At 39.9% G+C, this 22,271-nt stretch overlaps 2 protein-coding genes and 1 long non-coding RNA gene across 3 annotated transcripts; all 3 read right to left on the bottom strand.

The window, feature by feature from the left end:
• Nucleotides 1–1,805: 1,805 nt before the first annotated feature.
• Nucleotides 1,806–2,692, bottom strand: LOC115248517 (uncharacterized). The gene is made up of 3 exons (XR_003887355.1): nt 2,616–2,692; nt 2,505–2,548; nt 1,806–2,423 (listed from the first exon to the last, which is right to left on the bottom strand). It is a non-coding gene; the product is annotated as an uncharacterized lncRNA (long non-coding RNA).
• Nucleotides 2,693–2,710: 18 nt separating this feature from the next.
• On the bottom strand, nt 2,711–3,419 carry LOC115248506 (immunoglobulin kappa light chain-like). The gene is given in 2 exon segments (XM_029832282.1): nt 2,711–3,238; nt 3,240–3,419. Coding segments are annotated over 2 exon segments (669 nt in total). The 3' UTR covers nt 2,711–2,749.
• A 1,335-nt stretch (nt 3,420–4,754) lies between these two features.
• LOC115248505 (uncharacterized) lies at nt 4,755–8,842 on the bottom strand. Its single transcript, XM_029832281.1, is given in 5 exon segments — nt 4,755–4,886; nt 5,008–5,019; nt 7,177–7,448; nt 8,006–8,686; nt 8,794–8,842. Coding segments are annotated over 5 exon segments (1,146 nt in total).
• Nucleotides 8,843–22,271: the final 13,429 nt, after the last annotated feature.

Genomic DNA, 22,271 nt, shown 5'->3' with positions numbered 1-22,271 from the left:
TGAGGAGACATCTTACCCTAAACCGATGACACACAAGAACTTTTCCAGTTAATTTATTTTGTACAGACTGAGAAAAATACAAAAAGTAAATACACTCATGAGGTGACCTTACAAACACTTGCACCGCCCTCTTCCTTTGTGGGAGACATGTAAAACACAAAAGCCATGAAAACGTCAGAGCCAACAAAGACCATCTGGGTCAAAACCCGTTTTGACATCCTGTACAAGAGCCGATAAAACCACCATGATGAACTCGATGCGAGTGAGCTTGATCAGAGCAGGAGCTCAGACACAAAGTGAGAAAATGATTTTCTTTCAACTCAGTTGGCTGCAGGATGTTTACACATCAACACAGGTGTTGGTGGGGAACAACTCATCTTTATTTTTTTCATTTGAAATAGAGAAAAGAGATTTAACAAAAACATTAATTAGGTATATATGTATGTGTATATATGTATGTGTGTGTGTATATAAATATGTATATGTATGTGTGTATATACAGTATATATATAAATATGTGTGTGTGTGTGTTCCTCAAAACTGAATGTCTGTCAAGAATGACCTCAAGAACAACACAAATTACATTATATCTGTGGGTAAAACAGTGCTCCCGTAGTGCATTCACATCACCAGGGCAACATATCAGGTGTGTAACTGGTCATATGATGAACTGGTCAGAAACTGAATATTTGACATAAAAGACTTGGATCGTAACGGCGTTGAGATGAGCGAGCTCTGTGCATGGACCCAACATCTGGTTGGGAATTATACTGCATTACCTGGTGGGGCAACAGTTTCCTAGCGGTGGCTGCTTTAGCCTAAATGCATAGTCCTCACATACTTGAGTAGGCTGTATGTTGGATAGACGAAAACAGAGTTATGGTCTAAGACAGAGGCATGAGAGGTCAAGTGCAAGAGAGTGTGACAGAGAGAGAGAGAGAGAGGGAGAGAGAGAGGAAGAGAGCTTTGCAAGACCATATTTACCTCGTAAACCCTGCTTTATCCCTCCAGTCTCATTTGTGGCCATAACAGCAACTGATCTTCATGTTATTTACTTTTGAGCATCTGTTTAATACAATGATACAAAGACGATAAACGACTTTTTATGTGTTCAAAAATCTTCACAGAAACCACAAACACAAAGAAACCACATAAAGTAGAAACTATGCTAAATTTCTTCCATTTTGGTTTGCAGCAGTAAAATATAACATCGGCAGAACTGTATGTGATAATGTCTGGCTTCAATTTTCACAGTTTCTCTTGTAAGAGGTAAAACTAATTAGATTTTTTTTTTTGATTGATTTTATTGAGCTCAGCTGGAATCACAGAATCTTCTCGAGTTAAATCGTCCATTTTTGTGTGTTGTGTTTCTTAAAGTGGGAACTACAGTAGTGCACACTTTTACCTCCACTTTCTATAATTGCTTTTCACATCACTCTGCACCAAAGTCGCCAAATGTGTTGTGATGTGACACCACATGCACCTCAACCACTAATCAGGAACCTTTTAGAATGTTTAAAGGTTCCTTTTCCAAGTCTGAAAAAAAAAAGTCTGCACAGACCAAATATTACAAGGATATCCAAAGACACTAACAATTGCATTTGTGTACGATTAAGTAATATATATGGCTGACATCATTTTCATGGGACTACCAGATTTGTACCACACACAGGTGGGATGATGTCTGTTGAGATGATGACTGTTCAGGATTCATTCATTTAAAGCTAAAGGCCTGAATGCAGAATCAGATCTTAATTGTATGAACATCTCGGTTATATTTCAAGTAATGTTGAGAAGATAATAAACCCTAAACCCATCATCTGAAAAAAAGTCAGAGTAGCATGGTCTCCAAAATAAAAGTGATATTTCAGAGGTTTCGATAAATTAAAATTGCTCTTACAATGTGTTTCCACTCACGAGTGTTTTAGATAAGAGCTCTGAGGTTCTTCAGAAATCTTATCTTGTGAGTCTCACATTTGCGGGTTTGCTGCTGAGACTCAGGCCCAGGTGATGTATACCAAAGTACATTAAACAGCAAAAATATTATTCATGCAAACTTGGCAGTTGAAATCACTTTATGTTGGCATGTTTTTTTGATAGATATTCTCCTTTATTTAAGAAAAAAATACATTCTCGACAGGTTTGTATAGGTTGATCAAGCATTACATATTACTTAAAAAGTTACTGTATTTTATACACATTGAACAGATTAAGAATATGAACAGTATTAAGAAACAAAGTATTAAACTCTTAAACACAACAATGTACATAATCATTCACCCAAAGCTGAAACATGTTTAGCGATGATGCTTTACTCTTCTGTACACACATTCTTCGTTAATGGCTCCCATCTGTCTCTTTGGTCTGTCGGTCATACTCGTCCGTAAGGCAGCATAGTGGAGAACATCCTCATTTGTGTGGCCCTTTTGTTGAAACAGAAAATAGGAAATACCTATATGATGCACAGCAATCAGGATGTTTTTATTAATATAGATAACAAGTACCTCTTCATTTGTGGTAGGATCATCTGAATATCTCAAGATACTTCCTGAAACAAAACAAACCGACATTGTGTCATTGTGTTTTACTTAATTTAAGTTCACAAAAACTTTTACCTCCACTGCGGCCGCTTTGGCTCTTGTAGATATTGCACAGTAAGACAGCCATGAAACTGGCCAGAATGGTGGTGAACCCCAACGCTTCACTCAGAATATACAGATTAAGATAACCACCTGCAGATTCAGAGAGATTAGATGATGCATTGTCTCATATTTAATTTCTTAGATGAAACCGACTCACCCTCCGCTCCGGGTGGCTTTTGGGGTAGCTTTAGAAAGTGTCCACATGTTACAACAGCACAATCAACAGCCAGGTTGTTTGCTGGCAAACTGTAGAAACAAGTGTTGTTTTTCCATGTGTAAAGAGCTCCTGGATCAGATTTTTCAGATGTTCTCAGTTGGTAAACACCGTGTTCTTGGTCAATGGCTCTGCCATGTGCAGTGCAGTTGAACCTAACAGCACCTTCTGACTGATTCAAGTGATATTCTGGTCTCTGGATAAAGACTGGGATGTTCAAACCTGAACCCTTTATGATGATTGTAATTCCATCTTTGAATTCAAGCTTTTCTGAAAAGCTACTAGCGCAGTAGTACGTTCCTGTATCAGAGTGCTGTAAATTGGCAATCATCAAGTGATTTTCTTCTTTCTTTGCATTCAGTGCAAAACGTGAATTGTTTTACAAATTCATCATAAAACTTTGCACTTTCATCAAAGGTATAGAAGCTCGACACAAGCCTTGGAAAGTCTCCCATTATTTCTTTATACCAATAATACTTTGCTACAAAATTAGATCTGATGAAACATCCCAAAGTTACACTGTCACCAATAGCTGCTGTAAAGTTTTTGTCTTTATCAACCATCAGAACAGTCATCTCACCTGAAAAAACAGAACAAACAAAGCTATGAATTATTTTGAGGGTTGTTTGTTTCTTTCCAGATTAAAAATAGAAATGAGAGTGCTCCAGTGCTAAGAGTCACCATATTAGATAGATAATACAAGAATAATAAATCACTCATCCATCTTCCCAGCAATCACACATAGCAGATAGAAAACAAACGTAAATACCATTGTGTTGCTGTGCTGAATGAAACTAATTTTGTCCTTTCCTCCACTCAAACCTGAGTTTACTGACTGGCTGTGATTGGCCGACCCGGTTTCGTTGTATGTCTTATTAAGGAAACAAGGGTATGAGTTTCTCTGAGACCTTGTGACGTGTTGATTGTTTTAGACGCACTCGTGGAAAAGTACATGAAAAAACATACGAGGGCTTTCTGTTTGAATCCAAGAATGACACATCTGGGTTTGCATTGATCCTTGCAACTAAAAGTCAATTTTTAGTAACAGTTTGGGAAAACATAATGCATCTGTATCAGGACTGGATGGTCAGGAGCCATTTCACAGGCAATAATTAGCAAAAATCACAGATCATAAACTCACAAAACATAATTCTAATGATCCTTTTACTTCTCAACTTCATATATTTCCCAGGCTTGTCCAGTAGAGCAATGCAAACAGAGTAAAAATCATGTGTACATCAGAATATATTAATGCAAGTTTGTTATGATATGATTAGCTGGGTAATTAAAGTCACTGTCAAGTCACGAGAGCATTGTGATTCAGAAAACTAAAAGCCATATTTTAAAAACTCTTCAGCAGTGAAAGTATATTTGTTCTAAAAAAGAAATAATAAATCCTGCAAGCAAAGCAATAACTGAGTCCTGTCACCATCTGTTCTGCCATAAGCAGGACAATGCTGCCACTCCCGTCACTCTCTCCACAGCCTCATGCCTGACTTTCCAGCACTCATTCCTGGACTCATTTCCTTTTACTGACCCTTACTGTTCCATGTTACAACCAGTCTAGGAGCTCTGAGCCTAACACAAACCCCCAGCTTCCTCAAGGTCTAAGTGACCAATGACACAAAGTTAATCAAAAGTTAACATGGGTGATCATTTATACCAAGGATCATTCCAAAAATCAAAATTCAAAAGGTTTTATTAGCACAAATATCCTCAGAGTGACTTTTAGCCAAAATAACAATCAGAATCAGTCTAAATGAAAAGAAACAACCAAAATGTTCCCTAACAGGCAATAACCAAAATACATTCCTTAACCTACCTAACTTCAAAACAGGAGAAAACAATATAAAAAATGTGGCTGTGCACTTTTACACATCACAATGATTCAAAACACATCAGAGGCCCACTGGATTATTGAGGAAGTTGAGGAGCTTGCAGGTGGCAGCAATCTTCTGCTTTAAATTTAGTCCCTCCTGGACAATCCACCAATTGGCAGATACTTGATCTTCGGATGACCAATCCGGCATCTGGCACAGCACACAGCCATTTGCATAACTTAACATCTGTCCCAGCCCTGGCCACTGTCTGCTGCCTGCCTGGTGATTTTTCATTTTTGAAGTTTACTTCTGCAATTTGCTATGGGCCTACCTGCCATTCATCCTGGTGAACAAACATAGGACCTTAGATGGGTGATCCAAAATGAGGTTCAATATGAGGATTTTTAGCTGATAGCCATTGGATATAAAAGTGATGTCAAAAAGGTGAAAATACTAAAGATGATTACAAGCCCATCAAGGACCATGGAGGCTTTATTGGAAGGAAGTGGAAGGGGTTTCAAGGGGTTTCAAGGCCCATTTGATGAAACCAAGGGGTTTCATCAAATGGGCACAACATAAAGCAGCAATTTGTAGGCCATCGAATATGCGGCTGAGAATGGCAATCGAGCAGCTGCAAGACATTTTAATGTCCTGTGGGAACAAAGCAAGGTGGCCCGAGCTGGAAAACCGAGTGAAACAGTTGGTCGTTCACCGTTGTTCTCGGCTGCCACGGAAACGAACAGAGCGCTGGATGACGGTAGACGAACACTCCTTCACAAAGACTATGAGGCAGCGGCGGGCAAGTTATGCCACCATATGCGGGTGGATTGTAGACACATGGGCTATGATACCGTCTTCATGTATTTTTAAGAGCTTTCACAAAATCAATGCTGAAGCGGAACCGGTCGGTGAGTCTGATTCAGATGATGAAGAAGAGGAATTCGGGATGTTGGACATTGAAATAGTGCAGCTGTTTAATTCAGATACAGAAGATGAAAACTTTGATGGTTTTGTGGCGGAAGAATGAATATTTTGTTCAATAAATGTGATGAAACTCACCATTTTACTTCCGTTGTCATTTTTTACTGTATGTTTTAGCATGCGTCTAATAATACGGTGCACCTTATGTATGTTTTAAAAACAGATATAGTACCCGCAACTGAGACTGCGCCTTTTATTACAGTGAAAATATGGTAGTTCAAAAGTGCCATAATCATAATCTTTTCAAAGATTATGATTATGGCAGAATCTTTTCAAAGATTATGATTATGCCATAACCATAATATTTGTAAAGATTATGCTTTATGATTATGGCACTTTGTGATCAGTAATCACAACATGATGAAAGTGGCACAACACAAGGGGAGATACACATGAGGTGAACTGACACAGGGGTGGCACGGTTATGTAGGGGCTAAAATGGCTGCCACAAAGCAAGAAGGATCCTGCAGTCAGGGGGGTTTTTTGTGCAGAGTTTGCCTGTTCTCCCCGTGTCCATGTGCATTGACATTGGAAGTGAATGAGGGCATGAACAGTTGTTTGTCTTTGTCTTTGTGAGTTAGAAGTGGGATAAGCGGCCACCTGTCCCCTAAAAGAGATAAAGAAGTCGAAGACTGATAGAGGGATGGACAAAAATTCCTTGGCCAGTTCTTTCACAATTCTAATAAAAGTGTTGAAGGTCTTTTGTTGCAAAATACAATTTTAATTGATTATATCTTAACAATGGCAGCTGTGACTGCTTTTCATCATGCTGAATGCTGATGCACCAATTAGGAAGCTAACCAAGGTCTGCAGATTCAAAAAGCAGCAGACAGATGTCAAGGTTTCAGTTGTATTGGGAATCTTGAGCAGGTAGTAATTTTTAATTAAATCAAAAATTAATATTTGTATTGTGTTCAATTTTGGTATCTGTTTTGTTAGTCTTTATGCCCCAAGTTTTACAAAAAAGAGGTCAACAAAGATAGCTAAACGTTTTCTAAACTGCTGGCAAATTGGATCCCAAATAAGCAAAAATCGTTCCTGGGAAAAATCGTTCCGGGAAGGAGAGACCACGGTGGACACAGCAGGAGTACGCCAACCCTTTGGATAATACTGCCCCTGCCTTAGCATTTCTATGTATCCAAGACATAGCCTGCTGCTGTTTACATGGTCATGATCACATAATGGAGCATTTGTCTCATCCAGTGGGTGTTTTGGTCAACTTAATAGTCCGATGGATATCAATGCTTGTGAAAACGATTGTTGCAGCTTTTGACTTCACAAATTAAGGACTGCAACAGCACGATACAAGCTTTGTCTTCATAAAATGAATATAAATATATGGAGGTAATCTATCATTTGTCGACATGGCCAGAAAAAACAACTTTATTAGGAAAACTTTGTTTCATCGAGATTGATAAATGATACAATTGAAAATGTAGAAACCGGTATGAGTAAATTCAAAATACTTAATTAGGTCCTGTGTTAAGCTGCAATGACAACAAGACATCTACAGCCTCACAGCAGAGTACACACATTCATTCTGTCTGTTCTGCATTGATCTGTTGGGCTGGTTGTTCCTCAAAGCTGCATAATGGAGGTTGTTTTCCTCTTGGTAATTTTCCCAGTTTACCTTTAAAAATCTTCAAAATATATTACATCAGTTACCCAGAGAGTGATGACTGTTTTTCCTCTTTGTCATAAAAACTGAAATGGATAATAAAACAACCACGATGATGGTAAATATCCAGGCCGCACTGAGGAAATACACCAAAACAAGATGGTTTCCTTCATCTGTAACGAGATGCATCAGAAATTGTGATATCCGCTGCCGTTTCAGACAATCATTTAAGTATTTCAACAAATTTGTCCTCTCTCTTATATTAAGCTAGTTATGATGTCATTACTGTGTAATTCAGGGAGACAATAGACATCACCAGTCACAAATTATTTTATAAAGTAACAATATAGAAACAGAACCTATACTGACATAAAACGTAATGAGTTAAAGTGATACTTTGACCAAAAATATTATGTTTTTAAAGGACTGTCACGGTGTCCATGTACAATTCAAACCAGGCTTTAAATGTTACAATTTCTCCTCATTTTAGATACTGAAAGCTTTGTGTAAACAGAGAATTGGGGGATATTTAGGCCATATCTGTTTGAACTGGTAAATGTTTCGATAAAACACTATATATAAACCAACTGAACAGAGCTAATTAGGATAACCTTTTTATGGACAATTAAATAAATTACTGGATGCTGGCTTAATATTTTTAAAACTAGATAATATGTAAATTATTTCTACAATATACAGAAAATAATCTGCACAAAATTAGAGCACTCACCCCCACACACCAGCTTGGTTCCATTTCCAAACAGAATGTGTCCACATGCTGCAACAGCACAATAGTAGGTCCCAGTCTGAGAAGTGTTCAGGTTCTTCATGGAGAAGCTGTAGAAACAGGTGTTGGTTTCCCTCTCACACTGCTTATTCCTGCCTGTATGGCTGTACATGAGTCCCAGTTGAGATAGTCCAGAGTTTCTGAACCAGTAAACAGTGTGATCCCCATCACAAGTCCACCCAGTATGGACTGTACAATTCAGCGTCACAGAACCTTCTGCTTGGATAGACTGTGATGCTGACTGATCTATGGTCAACCCTGAACCCTCTACAATGACATTATAACCTTCTGTAAAGTCAAATGCATTTAAATACTGATTTACACAGTAATACGTCGCTGAGTCTGATAACGTCAAATCTGTTATTGTCAGATTAGTTCCATTGTTACCAGGATGTAGTTGGAAACGTGGATTGAAGTCATTAGCACATCTACAATATTTACTTGATATCCTGTATGTACAGATCAGAATCGGCTGCTCTCCCAGAGTTTCTTTAAACCAAGAGATCTTGGTAGAAACAGCACCTCTGTGAAGACACGGCAAAGTCAGGTTCTGTCCAGGTTTGACCAAGATATAATTGGTCTTCCAATTCAAAGATGGAGAAAATTCCATTGTAGCTGTCTGAGCTAAAATCAAAATACAATTAGAAATGAACAACGTTTAATGTTTAAATCTAGAATTTTGCAAATGATGCCATAAATAAACAAAATACAAACAAAAAAGAAATCCTCACCAAATTTCTCCAAACATATCAGCCAGAAAATCAACTTTGCAGATGTCATCTTGCTCCAAGTTTTGGGCTGAGTGAAGAGAAGACTGGTCCTTTTTAAACTGATAAATGCTGCACTTGTATCTGATTGGGCAGCCGGAGATGACTCGAGGGTGTGAGATACAGGAAACACGATCACTTGTAATGTCAGATTTGCTTGATAAAATTGATGTTGGAGAAATCAAAGGAAGATTTAAAGGTTAAAAAAACCCACAAGAAAATTTTTTGGATTACCTTAAGAATAGGATTTTGCTTCATATATAAATAGAATTCAATTTGAGTTGAGTTATAATGTGCATCATTTCTAACCAATCAACAACAACCAACCAACCGACCAACCAACCAACCAGCAATCATTCTTTTTTATTTTTTCCATGTTGCAGTAATGCATCCAGTAAATGCTCACTAATTATTATGACAGACAGCTTTTGGAAAATGATGCAGCAACGAGGGGTAGCATGGGCTCAAACAAGATTGTTCACGTAAGAGGGAGCAGATTCCGGTATTAGTCTGTCGGTCAGCATGAATGACATGATCTTAATGTGGGCAGGTACAGTAGACCTCTATCAGCAGTGAGGTGGCATGGGCCTGCTTTCGTTAGACTATCTGAATTGGTGGAAATATGGGAGATCACCATGACTTGTATCACCATTTGTAGGTTTAATGGCCTGGTTTTTCTGAGGTTGGATATGGCAAAGTGACGGGATGATAGGGAGACTACTGCTACATGATCACAAAACCTCAGATGGTCAACAATCATGACTCCAAGGTTTCAAACAGCGTCGATAACAGGCAGGGGCCAATTTTGTGATCTATGTTTTGATGAAAGGATAGTTTTGCCAAGGAAAGAAGGAGCTCATTTTCACCATGGTTAAGTTGAAGGTGGTGGCCCTGCATCCATGCGGATATGTCTGAGAGACATGGTTAGATCTAGTCTGAGCCTGAGGGTTAGTCTGGGGAAAATGAGACGCAGAACTGGGTGCCATGTGGAAAGCAGTGGTATAAAACACCATGGGAGACCATGGGATGATTTGCCTGAGCAATGTTGCGTATATGGCAAAGAGCAGCAGCCCCGGCACCGATCCTTGGGTGACCCCAGTGGAGAACTAGTGATGAGCCAAAAGTTGATCATGCCACGACACCCTGAATGAATGCCCAGATAGGTACAATTCAAAACAGGAAAGTCAGAGCAACACCGCATTGGTGGCCCTGGCCCATAGACAGTGGCCCTGAGGAGAAGACAGCAAGAGAAGCTGGAGGAGGAACTGATGAAGATGTAAGCACTCTCTGTTGCACATGGATAGAATCAACACGGAGTATATCAGAGGAACTGGAATATTGTGTTTTTGTAAGCCTATAAAATCATGAATTAGTCCACTTATTAACCTATATATTAAACAAAATGTATGTACTGAAGTGAATGTGCCATTATAATCTAAAATATAATCTAATCTAAAAATGTTTGCATACAGACAATTCGATGGATAAATGTGCTTAATACAAACAGAAATAACACTATTGACAAGAAGATGTGTTGATGTGACTGCAATGGGGATCACATTAACATTACAGCAATGCCATTTTCCTTACACTAGTTGTCTTTGAATGCCAAGGTCAAGAGAGTGAAGCGATGTAGTTTGACTGCTGTGTGTTAAGACACAGCAAAGACTTCCTGTTTGAAACCACCAAGACAGAAGGGGAAAAGTCAAGCCCACCATGCAAGTATGTACAAGTATTGCTGTCATAGCTGCAGCACAATTAAAAAAAAAAAAGATTCTGACTGTGTTACAAAAAACACATTTGGACATTTTAGACAATAAAGGGCTGCACTTTTATTTGAATCTTATTTTAGAAGAAGATTGACTGCAGGACAAAATATATAAGTACAGGATTATTTTTAAACATGTCAAAACTTTAAGTGTTTTGCATCATAGTCTAAAAACATGGCTGTACGTATGGTAACGTATGAATGGTATGGTATATTACTTGATATTTCTTTACATGATGTGTACTGTATATAATTATGTAATGTTTTATTCCAACAAGAAGAAGAAAGAAAGAAAAGAAATATCATTGCAAATGCAAAAACAGACAGCAAACAGGTCGAGCAGTAACTGATGTTGTGGTTTTGTTTCTACTGCACAGCGTCACATGTGGGGGTGTGTAAGCTAACAGCTAGGGTGTCTACATAAGTTCTCATCATACCCTGTGTGTCTTATTCAGATAGACAAGTTCTAAAATTTATATGCCACACTAAATTAACAGCTGCACATTCTGGATTATTTACAGTCTTTTTCAACTTTAAGGATATTTTTTTGTAAAATAAGAAACATTCAACAGCTGCAAGTGCTTGTTGGAAAAGTCACCACCAATCTCTTTGGTTTTAGTGACATTTAGCTCCAGTCAGTTGTTGCACCAATCAAAAACCTGGGGAAATAAAGCCCTGGAGATACAGCCTGTGGCAGATACTGACTGTTGGAGGACAAGACAATCAAGTGTGTGTTGGTTATTTCCTCCTTTATTGTACCAAGGATCCTGAACATCCTGAACAATGTAGAATGTACACAATGAATCAAATATCTATAAATCAACCAGAGAAGAGCCTTTTTCTATTTTGTGAGTTTTCTGAAACTACAGGATATCTAAAATTGTTGAAAATGGTCATTTTTCTATTCTACTGCTTTACACTGAAGTAAACACATTCAGTCCAGGTATGTTCTCTGTTCATCTTCTTCTTCCACAAAACAGAACCATCTGCATCTGGACGATCCTGTAAATGACAACAATGAATTAGTGCCTTTCGAATATTTAATGAACGACTTTATTCTGACTAATAAAAAATACCTTTGGTTTGAATAGAGGTGAGTCTTACATGCGATTCTGAAAAATAAAATGGAATGTTAGAAATGTAAAATTACTCTCTAAAATAAGCCCAGAAGTGTAATTAATCACACCTTTATAATTGCAGCTGTGACTGTTCATCACGCACACCGAGAAAGCCAGATACTCTACCAGAAAGGTGCTGAATGATGATGCACCACACAGGAAGTAAACTTAGAACTGAGTGTGTTTATCATTTGTAGATGAACACAGCAGCAGACAGAGGTCAAGGTTTCAGTTCCATGGTGAAGAAGAACAGGCAGTAGAGCTTGAACAAGTACAGGTAGCGATTTACTCCAACCACCAGTTCTGTTGAATACGTTTTTCTCAAGTACCGGTATAAGTTATTGATAATGAAGTCAGAATTATAATTCTGCAGTGTCAATATTTAGGTAAAAATACAAGTTTGTCTTATATATGAACAAATCAAATAATCAATTCAAATTCCTGAATCCAAGTTAAAGTCATAACAGTCGAAACTCAGAATACCGGAGTCATGAACATAGAAGGTAATTCACCCTCAAAGACCTGTTTGGTTCCATCTCCATTTAAAATGGGCTATAAATGTTACATTTCCTCCACATTTTAGAAACTAAAAGCTCCATATAACAGAGAATCAGGGGATATTTAGGCCATATCTGTTTAAACATAAGGTTAATTTTTCTATCAATCGCTATATATTTTGAAACCAACTGAACAGAGCTAACTGGGGTAACCTTTAATGGACAATAAAATAAATTAGTGGATTCTGGCTTAATTTTTTTAAAAACTGGATATTATGTAAATTATTTCTACAATATATATAAAATAATCTGCACAAAAATATGTAGCACTTTAACAACTTGTATAAACCTTTTGAATAAAATGATTTCAAACACACTCACCCTCAAGCACCAGCGTGGTTCCATTTCCAAACAGAATGTGTCCACATGCTGCAACAGCACATTAGATTAGATTAGATTAAACTTTATTGTCATTACACATGTTACAAGTACAAGGCAACGAAATGCAGTTAGCATCTAACCAGAAGTGCTTAAGTAGCGAATAAAACTGTGATGGGTATATACAATATATACACACAATGAATATGTTTATGATATCAATCTATATGTTTGTATTTACAGAGTTCACAGATATGTAAAGGGTATATAAAAGTCTTTGCAACCAAGATAAATATATATACAGGCTGTAACTATGGTGCTGAATTTCCTACAGGATCAATGTTTTAACTATATAATAATGATAAAATATGGTAAGAATGTGCAAAGTATGGAAAGCAGTGCAAGTAACCGGAAGTGGGTAGTGCAAATAACAGATGTAAATAGTGCAGGGAGGTAAAGTGAGAGGGGTTGGAGTTCAGCAGGGAGACAGCAGTGGGGAAGAAGCTGTTTCTGAACCTGGTGGGTTTTGTCCGGAGGCTCCTGTAGCGCCTCCCAGAGGGCATGAGGGTAAACAGTCCATGCGCTGGGTGACAGGAGTCTTTAGTGACCTTCTTGGTCCTCCTGTGACAACGCCTCCTGTATATGTCCTCAATGGAAGGAAGAGAAGCTCCAGCTATTTGCTGGGCGGTCTTCACCACCTTCTGCAATGCCTTCCGGTCTGAGGCAGAGCAGTTCCCATACCAGACCGTAACACAGCTGGTAAGGATGCTCTCGATGGAGCAGCGATAGAAGTTCACCAGGATGTCTGAAGAGAGGTGGTGTTTCTTCAGAGTCCTCAGGAAGAAGAGACGCTGGTGCCAGTTTGGTGAAGACGCCGTCTTCACCAAACTGGAGCAGTTAGTCGTCCAGGTGAGGTCCTGTGAGAGGTGGATCCCCAGGAATTTGAAGCTGGACACACACTGCTCCGTTGATGTGGATGGGTGGGTGGATTGAATAAGTCCGTCAGGACCCCTGCTAACTCCGCAGCACAAGTTCTGAGCACGCGTCCAGGGATGCCATCGGGGCCCGCAGCTTTGCGTGGATTGATCCGGCTCAGTTCCGCTCTGACATCAGTGGTAGAGAAAGTTAAGGGTTGGTGGCCAGCAGTCAGCTCTACCTTGCTCGCTTGTTCTTGGTTGTCCTTCTCAAACCGAGCATAGAAGTTGTTTAGCTCATTGAGGAAGGAGATGTCGGTTGAGAGGGGAGAGGGATTGATGGGCTTGTAGTTGCTGATGACCTGAATGCCCTGCCACATAGATTGGGGGTTGGAGTTGGAGAAGTGCCCTTCTACCTTCAGCTTGTAGTCGTGTTTGGCTTTCTTAATACCCCGCTTCAGGTTAGCTCTGGCTGTGCTGTAGGTTTGTGCATCCCCCGATCGGAAGGTGATGTTACGGGCCTTCAGCAGGAGACGGACATCCCTATTCATCCAGGGCTTCTGATTAGGGTACATGGTGATCTGTTTCTGGGTGGTGACACTGTCTATAGAGGTGGAGATGTAGTCCAGTACAGATGAGGCATAGCGTTCAATGTCTATGTAGGTCCCAGTCTGAGAAGTGTTCAGGTTCTTCATGGAGAAGCTGTAGAAACAGGTGTTGGTTTTCCTCTCACACTGCTTATTCCCGCCTGTATGGCTGTACATGAGTCCCAGTTGAGATTGTCCAGAGTTTCTGAACCAGTAAACAGTGTGATCCCCATCACAAGTCCACCCAGTATGTACTGTACAATTCAGCGTCACAGAACCTTCTGCTTGGATAGAATGTGATGCTAGCTGATCTATAGTCAACCCTGAACCCTCTACAATGACATAACTTTCTAGAAAGTCAAATACTGTTAAATACCGATTTACACAGTAATAGGTGGCTGAGTCTGATAACTCCAAATCTGATATTGTCAGATAAGCTCCTTTGTTACCAGGATGTATTTGGAAACGTGGATTGGTTTTGAAGTCATTCACAAATATCCAAAGTTTACTTGATATCCAGTACGTACAGATCAGCCTCGGCTTCTCTCCCAGAATTTGTTTAAACAAAGAGATCTTGGTAGAAACATCATCTCTGTGAAGACACGGCAAAGTCAGGTTCTCTCCAGGTTTGACCAAGATAAAATTGGTCTTCCAATTCAAAGATGCAGAAAATTCCCTTGTAGCTGTTTAAGAGAAAATTAAACAGCAAGCACAAAAGGAGGAAGATTAATATTATTCAGAAATTAATAAGAAAATGTGCAATTAATAATATATACATATATTCACCTCACCAATTTTCTCTAAGCACATCAGACAGAAAACAAACTTTGCAGATGCCATCTTGCTCCAAGTGTTGGGCAGAGTGAAGAGAAGACTGGTTCTTTGTACACTGATAAATGCAGAGCTTGTGTCTGATTGGGCAGCCAGAGATGACTTGAGGGTGTGACATACAGGAAACACGATCACATGTAATCTGGCTGATAAAGATGAAAGATTTGCCTGAGAGAACTAATACGTTTAGCGATCTATTTTCTGTCATTTCTGCCTTAATTGGTGCGAGTGCTGGCGCATAGGCTTGCTACATTTGGGCAGGAAGTGCACGCTGGACTAGTTCATGGCAAGACAAAGATCCAGTGGTTCAAGTAAATGCTCAGTAACTAGTTTCATGAAACATTTGTTTGACCACGTTCCTTTAGCCCTCCTCTTGTGTTCGTTTCCTGTTACCATCTCTGATGTTAACGGGTCGGTTTTGACCCGTGTCTTAAATCAGCTGTAAAATACACTAAAAACAAATAGCTATCATCCAATTTGTTTCTCATCTCTTGGTTACCTTGTTAGGCTTCCATATCCATGAAAATATTGGTTTTAATATTTTTGGTGTGGGCCTCTGGGCCTTTTTTTTGTCAGTATACCCCTCGATTTCAATTTTAAAAAATGGTAAAATGAACCTCAACAGAATCATATAAATAAATAAAAGGTTGTTGTGTTACCTGACTATTACTAAGTGCTGTTAGAACACATCTCTTAAATAAATTTGTTTTATTTATTTTTTCATTTTAATATTATTAACTATAGTAACATCTATGGTGTTACGGGTCAATTTCGACCCATATATATTTACTTCAAGAAAAAGGCAAAAAAGTATTTTTTTCAGCAATAGAACTTTGATATAAACACAAAATGAAAAGCAGAACAGGTCATAACACAAAATATAGATTTGCAAGGTCAAACAAACAACAACCAATCTAGCAAATCAAACCAAAATACCAAATCAGAGTAAAAGTCTCTGTGTGCAAGAACATGCATGTGTATGTGCGTGTGTTTAGCTGCATGTGTGGCAAAAAGTGACACTTTTAGTGTGCTCTTTGCAGAGATATTTCTTGCACTTGAAGCACAATGCATTTGTCTTTCTGTCCTTACTGCTTGGGCAGACTTGACACCTCTTTCTTTTAGGATCAGGTTGCCTGAGTGGGGTTGTGGCTGTTCTGGTTGGTGTTGAGGCATGGCTGGCTGAGGAGGATGCTGTTGCGGATGCTCTTTGTGTTGCTGATGGCGTGGACGGAGTTGCAAGGTGCGCTCTGCAGTGGTCTGGCCAAGGTGGCAGCGTCTGGTTCTCTGGGCACCTGTTCCCTTCACTCAATGTGTGGCTTCCCAGCTCCTCAAGAAACATTCTCCGCTTGGCTTTTTTGGTTGAGTTCCACCCTTGGTGGATGTGGGTCCACAACACAAATGTGTTACATGCAGACACATCAAGGATGTTGTAAAACAAAACCATTGGCCATCTCCTGGTCATTCGCTGGCAAGTGTAGGTGGCAGTCAGCTTGTCCAGGTTGTCCACTCCTCCTTTGTTTTTGTTGTAGTCGAGGATGATTGTGGGCTTTTTGTCACTTCCTGATGACACAGCTGCATCTTTGTGAAGAGTCAACATGTGAAGTATCACATTCCATTTTCTTTTTGGACAATATGGGACAACAGTGGTGGTGTCTGTAAAAGCAAACTTTGAGGAAAGTGGAGCCCTGTCCTTCACCTGCAAGATTTCAGCAGGTAGCTCAGGTTTATTTTTCTTCACTGTGCCCACCATGGAAAGTTTCCTCATGAGAAGTTCTTGTCCAAGGTCATAGCTGGTAAAAAATGTGTCACAAGTGATATTGTGACCCTGCAGTCCAGCAGTCATATCGAGGACCAGTTCATCCACTGTCACCTCTGGCCCTGGGTTGAACATCAGTGGAAGGAGCTGCATCCATCTCTCCCATACATCCCTGATGGGGGCAAGCTTGTCAGATCTTGCTCTGGTATCTCTGTTGTCAAATCTGAGGACTCTTGATATCATGCGAAAGGTCTGAAGTGACATTGTTGCGCGGAAAATATTTCTGCCTGTCACAGTTGTTTGTTTTGTTTTTGTGCAGGTATACTGGAAAACAAGGGGAAATGAGAATCCCCTAAAGCTCACATGATTGGGAGCTGGCTGACAGTGCACTTATGATTTAAGTTTTGGTTATAATTATTGCTTTATAATCTTACTTTTATAACTGGGTCGAAACCGACCCGAACAACACAAGGGTCATAATTTCAACCAGAGCATTTTATAATTTAGTGAAAACATTTTTTTTTGTTTTATTTTGTTGAAATAGAGGTTTTCGACAAAGTCAAAAAGCCTTGACTCAATAAACTAATTTATGTGTTTTTTAATGCATTTCAAACTTGAAAACGGGTCGGTGACGACCCGAACACCAGAGGAAGGTTAAGCATTTATAATTGCTTGTGTCATGGGGGGGGGGCTGTTGTGTTTTTACTTCAAATTAATGAAGAAAGCCTTGATATATACATCCTTCTCCATGCTGTGCCTTTGTTTTTTGTATCTCGAATTCCCGCTTCTGCAGACACTTCTACTTCCTGTTCAAAGCACATGTCATTTACTTTTCAAGCTTTTAAAGACATTGTGGAAGACATGCATCATCCCAGTTCTTAAGAAGAATCCTCCCAGGGAGCTGAGTGTCTTCTGACCAGTGAAACTCACCTCACACCGCAGCACGGGACAAACTTAGCATGATAGTAGTGGACTTGGATTCCTGATTCTCCAGCTACCGTATCTCACTGACAGGCCATGGTATACAGACACTGTGATTAGCTGCACAAGAGCACCCCAGGGCACAGTGCTGGGCCCTCTACTATTAACCCTGTACACATTAGACTTTTACTACAACTTTGAGCTGTGCCAAATTTAGAAGTTTGTCGAAGACACAGCCATTGTGGGATGCATCAGGGACAACAAAGAGATGGAGTAACAACAATCAGATGGAGCATAGGAGCCTGAGAGGGTGGCCATCTTCCGCACCAACTGCCGCGACAAGATAACTGCGCCCAGCCACATCACCAACATGGATGAGATCCTTTTGACTTTTGACATCCCTTTGACCCACAAAGTGGAGAAAAAGGGACCAGCACGGTGGCGATACGCACAACGGGGCACGAGAAGTCGTCGTTCACCGTGGTTCTCGGCTGCCACGGAAACGGACAGAGCGCTGGATGAAGGAAGGCGAACACTCCTTCACAAAGACTATGAGGCAGTGGCGGGCAAGTTATGCCACCATATGCGGGTGGATTGTAGACGCATGGGCTATGATACCGTCTTCATGTATTGGAAGAGCTTTCACAAAATCAACGCTGGACTGGAACCGGTCGGTGAGTCTGATTCAGATGATGAAGAAGAGGAATTCGGGATGTTAAACATTGAAATAGTGCAGCTGTTTAATTCAGATACAGAAGATGAAAACTTTGATGGTTTTGTGGCAGAAGAATTAATATTTTGTTCAATAAATGTGAAGAAACTCACCGTTTTACTTCTGTTGTCATTTTTTACTGTATGTTTTAGCATGCGCCTAATAATACGGTGCACCTTATATATGTTTTAAATACAGAAATAGCACCCGTAACTGAGACTGCGCCTTTTATTACAGTGAAAATATGGTAGTTCAAAAGTGCCATAATCATAATCTTTTCAAAGATTATGATTATGGCATAACCATAATTTAATATTTGTAAAGATTTTGCTTAATGATTATGGCACTTTGTGATCAGTAATCACAACATGAGGAAAGTGGCACAAAACAAGGTGAGACTCACATGAGGTGAACTAACACAGGGGTGGCACGGTTATGTAGGGGCTAAAATGGCTGCCACAAAGCAAGAAGGTTCCTGCAGTCAGGGTTTTTTTTTGTGCAGAGTTTGCCTGTTCTCCCCGTGTCCATGTGCATTGACATTAGAAGTGAATGAGGGCATGAACAGTTGTTTGTCTTTGTGAGTTAGAAGTGGGATAAGCGGCCACCTGTCCCTTAAAAGGGATAAAGAAGTCGAAGACTGATAGAGGGATGGACAAAAATCCCATGGCCAGTTCTTTCACAATTCTAATAAAAGTGTTGAAGGTCTTTTGTTGCAAAATAAAAATTTTAATTGATTATATCTTAACAATGGCAGCTGTGACTGCTTTTCATCATGCTGAATGCTGATGCACCAATTAGGAAGCTAACCAAGGTCTGCAGATTCAAAAAGCAGCAGACAGATGTCAAGGTTTCAGTTGTATTGGGAATCTTGAGCAGGTAGTAAATTTTAATTAAATCAAAAATTAATATTTGTATTGTGTTCAATTTTGTTATCTGTTTTGTTAGTCTTTATGCCCCAAGTTTTACAAAAAAGAGGTCAACAAAGATAGCTAAACATTTTCTAAACTGCTGGCAAATTGGATCCCAAATAAGCAAAAATCGTTCCTGGGAAAAATCGGTTTGCTCAGTAATTAGTCATGGGGGGAGGGCTGTTGTGTTTTTACTTCAAATTAATGAAGAAAGCCTTGATATATACATCCTTCTCCATGCTGTGCCTTTTTTTTTGTATGTAGAATTCCTGCTTCTGCAGACACTTCTACATTCTGTTCAAAACCACATATCATTTACCTTTCAAGCTTTTTTCACACTAAATTACGATGTGATTCGTGTGTGACCTTATATCAACAGCATGGTATACCCACAGTGATTACATTGGTCCTGACGTGATGGTATCATAGAGGTACCTGTTTGCAATAGTATAGTTATGGTTGACTTCCTGTGAAATTAACATCACCCCGAACTCAGACTGGTGTCACTACATGAATAAAAAAAGTCTTTAATCTATGAAACATATTTTTACAAAGATCAATCAATAACATCACATTCCCGTATGTCAATATTTGAGGTGTGCCTTAAATTGTTTTATGTTGTGCAACATCCTATGCCGTAGTCTGATGCTGTGGCTGTATAGATTATACTGATGAGGTAGCCAATGGATACAAGATACAGTATTTCTCAGTGTTAGACTTCTGTGGTCTTGCAATTTAAGCCCTTGGGCTTCTGATTCATTTCTTATAACCTTTGAGTGTTATTCTGACGCACACATTCTAAAACATTTTCGTATTGTTACAAGTTTTAAAATATTTTTCTACAAAATAAAACTACAACAGCAGAACACACATTATAAATTGAGCATGGCCGAGTGGCCAGTTTGAATTAATTTTCAGCTAAATATCAAGCCTAACTTTTGCTGGTTTTGAATGTTGTAAACTGGGGGTCTACTCGGAACAGACTAAAACACATGGCCACTGGATCAATTCGATTTAAATGGCAAATTGATCATGTGGTGCAATGGAAGGTACAGACAATGATTGTTCAAGTATGTGGAGAGTATGTGCAAGTATACAAATGTTTGTTGTTTTGTGAGGTTGTGTGCATGGGGGGGATGCAGGTATATGTATGTTAGTGTGTAAAGACATTGTGGAAGACATGCATCATCCCAGTTCTTAAGAAGAATCCTCCCAGGGAGCTGAATGTCTTCTGACCAGTGAAACTCACCTCACACCGCAGCACGGGACAAACTTAGCATGATAGTAGTGGACCTGGATTCCTGATTCTCCGGCTACCGTATCTCACCGACAGGCTATGGTATACAGACACTGTGATTAGCAGCACAAGAGCACCCCAGGTCACAGTGCTGGGCCCTCTACTATTAACCCTGTACACATTAGACTTTTACTACAACTTTGAGCTGTGCCAAATTTAGAAGTTTGTCGATGACACAGCCATTGTGGGATGCATCAGGGACAACAAAGAGATGGAGTAACAACAATCAGATGGAGTATAGGAGCCTGTTCATGGAATGCCTGGAGCCACATGAACCATTTACACCTCAACGCCTCAAAGACAAAGTAACTAGTCACTGACTTTGGGATGTCTAGACCAAAACTATGACCAGCTCTTAGAGAAAGAGTTGAGGTGGAGGCTGTGAAGTTCTACAAGTACCGTATTATGACTATAAGGCGCACTTAAAACACTGAGATTTTCTCAAAAATTGACGGTGCGCCTTATAATATGGTGCGCCTTGTGTGTGGACTGAGTTCCAAAATCTGCAGTTCGCCTTTGGTGGGTGCACTACGGTAAACGCTCCGCCAATCGATTAGCGGCACACCTACGCATAAGGATCCCCTAAAATGGCGCCGGTCAAGCGAGACGTGTATGAATGAGGCTTACTTTAAACTGCAGGACATTAAATATGCAGCTGAAAATGGCAATCGAGCAATCTTAGTGTTTTCGCTTTATGAGGAGGCGGCATCTCTCCATACGCGCGAGGACAACTGTTGCGCAGTGGCTGCCCGTGGATTACCAAGAGAGGGCGGCCATCTTCCGCACCTACTGCCGCGACAAGATAACCTCGCCCAGCCACATCACCAACATGGAGGAGATCCCTCTGAGTTTTGACATCCCTTTGACCCACACAGTGGAGAAAAAAGGGAACAGCACGGTGGCGATATGCACAACGGGGCACGAGAAGTCGTCGTTCACCGTGGTTTTTGGCTGCCACGGAAATGGACAGAGCGCTGAATGATGGAAGGCAAACACTCCTTCACAAAGACTATGAGGCAGCGGCGGGCAAGTTATGCCACCATATGCGGGTGGATTGTAGTCGTATGGGCTATGATACCGTCTTCATGTATTGGAAGAGCTTTAACAAAATCAACGCTGAAGCGGAACCGGTTGGTGAGTCTGATTCAGATGATGAAGAAGAGGAATTCTGGATGTTGGACATTGAAATAGTGCAGCTGTTTAATTCAGATACAGACGATGAAAACCTTGATGGTTTTGTGGCGGAAGAATTAATATTTTGTTCAAAATCCATTTGCCAGTTTTTTTTAAAATGTATCTAAACTCACCGTTTTACTTCCGTTGTCATTTTTTACTGTATGTTTTAGCATGCGCCTAATAATACGGTGCGCCTAAATGTATGTTTTAAATACAGAAATAGCACCCGCAACTGAGACTGTGCCTTTTATTACAGTGAAAATACGGTAGTTCAAAAGTGCCATAATCATAATCTTTTCAAAGATTATGATTATGCCATAACCATAATATTTGTAAAGATTTTGCTTTACGATTGTGGCACTTTGTGATCAGTAATTACAACATGATGAAAGTGGCACAACACAAGGGGAGACACACATGAGGTGAACTGACACAGGGGTGGCACGGTTATGTAGGGGCTAAAATAGCTGCCACAAAGCAAGAAGGTTCCTGCAGTCAGGGGGGTTTTTTGTGCAGAGTTTGCCTGTTCTCCCCGTGTCCATGTGCATTGACATTAGAAGTGAATGAGGGCATGAACAG

The sequence above is a fragment of the Takifugu rubripes genome, unplaced genomic scaffold, assembly GCF_901000725.2.
Source record: "Takifugu rubripes unplaced genomic scaffold, fTakRub1.2, whole genome shotgun sequence".
Taxonomy (NCBI): domain Eukaryota; kingdom Metazoa; phylum Chordata; class Actinopteri; order Tetraodontiformes; family Tetraodontidae; genus Takifugu; species Takifugu rubripes.
This window is presented reverse-complemented; position numbering and strand designations above follow the sequence as displayed.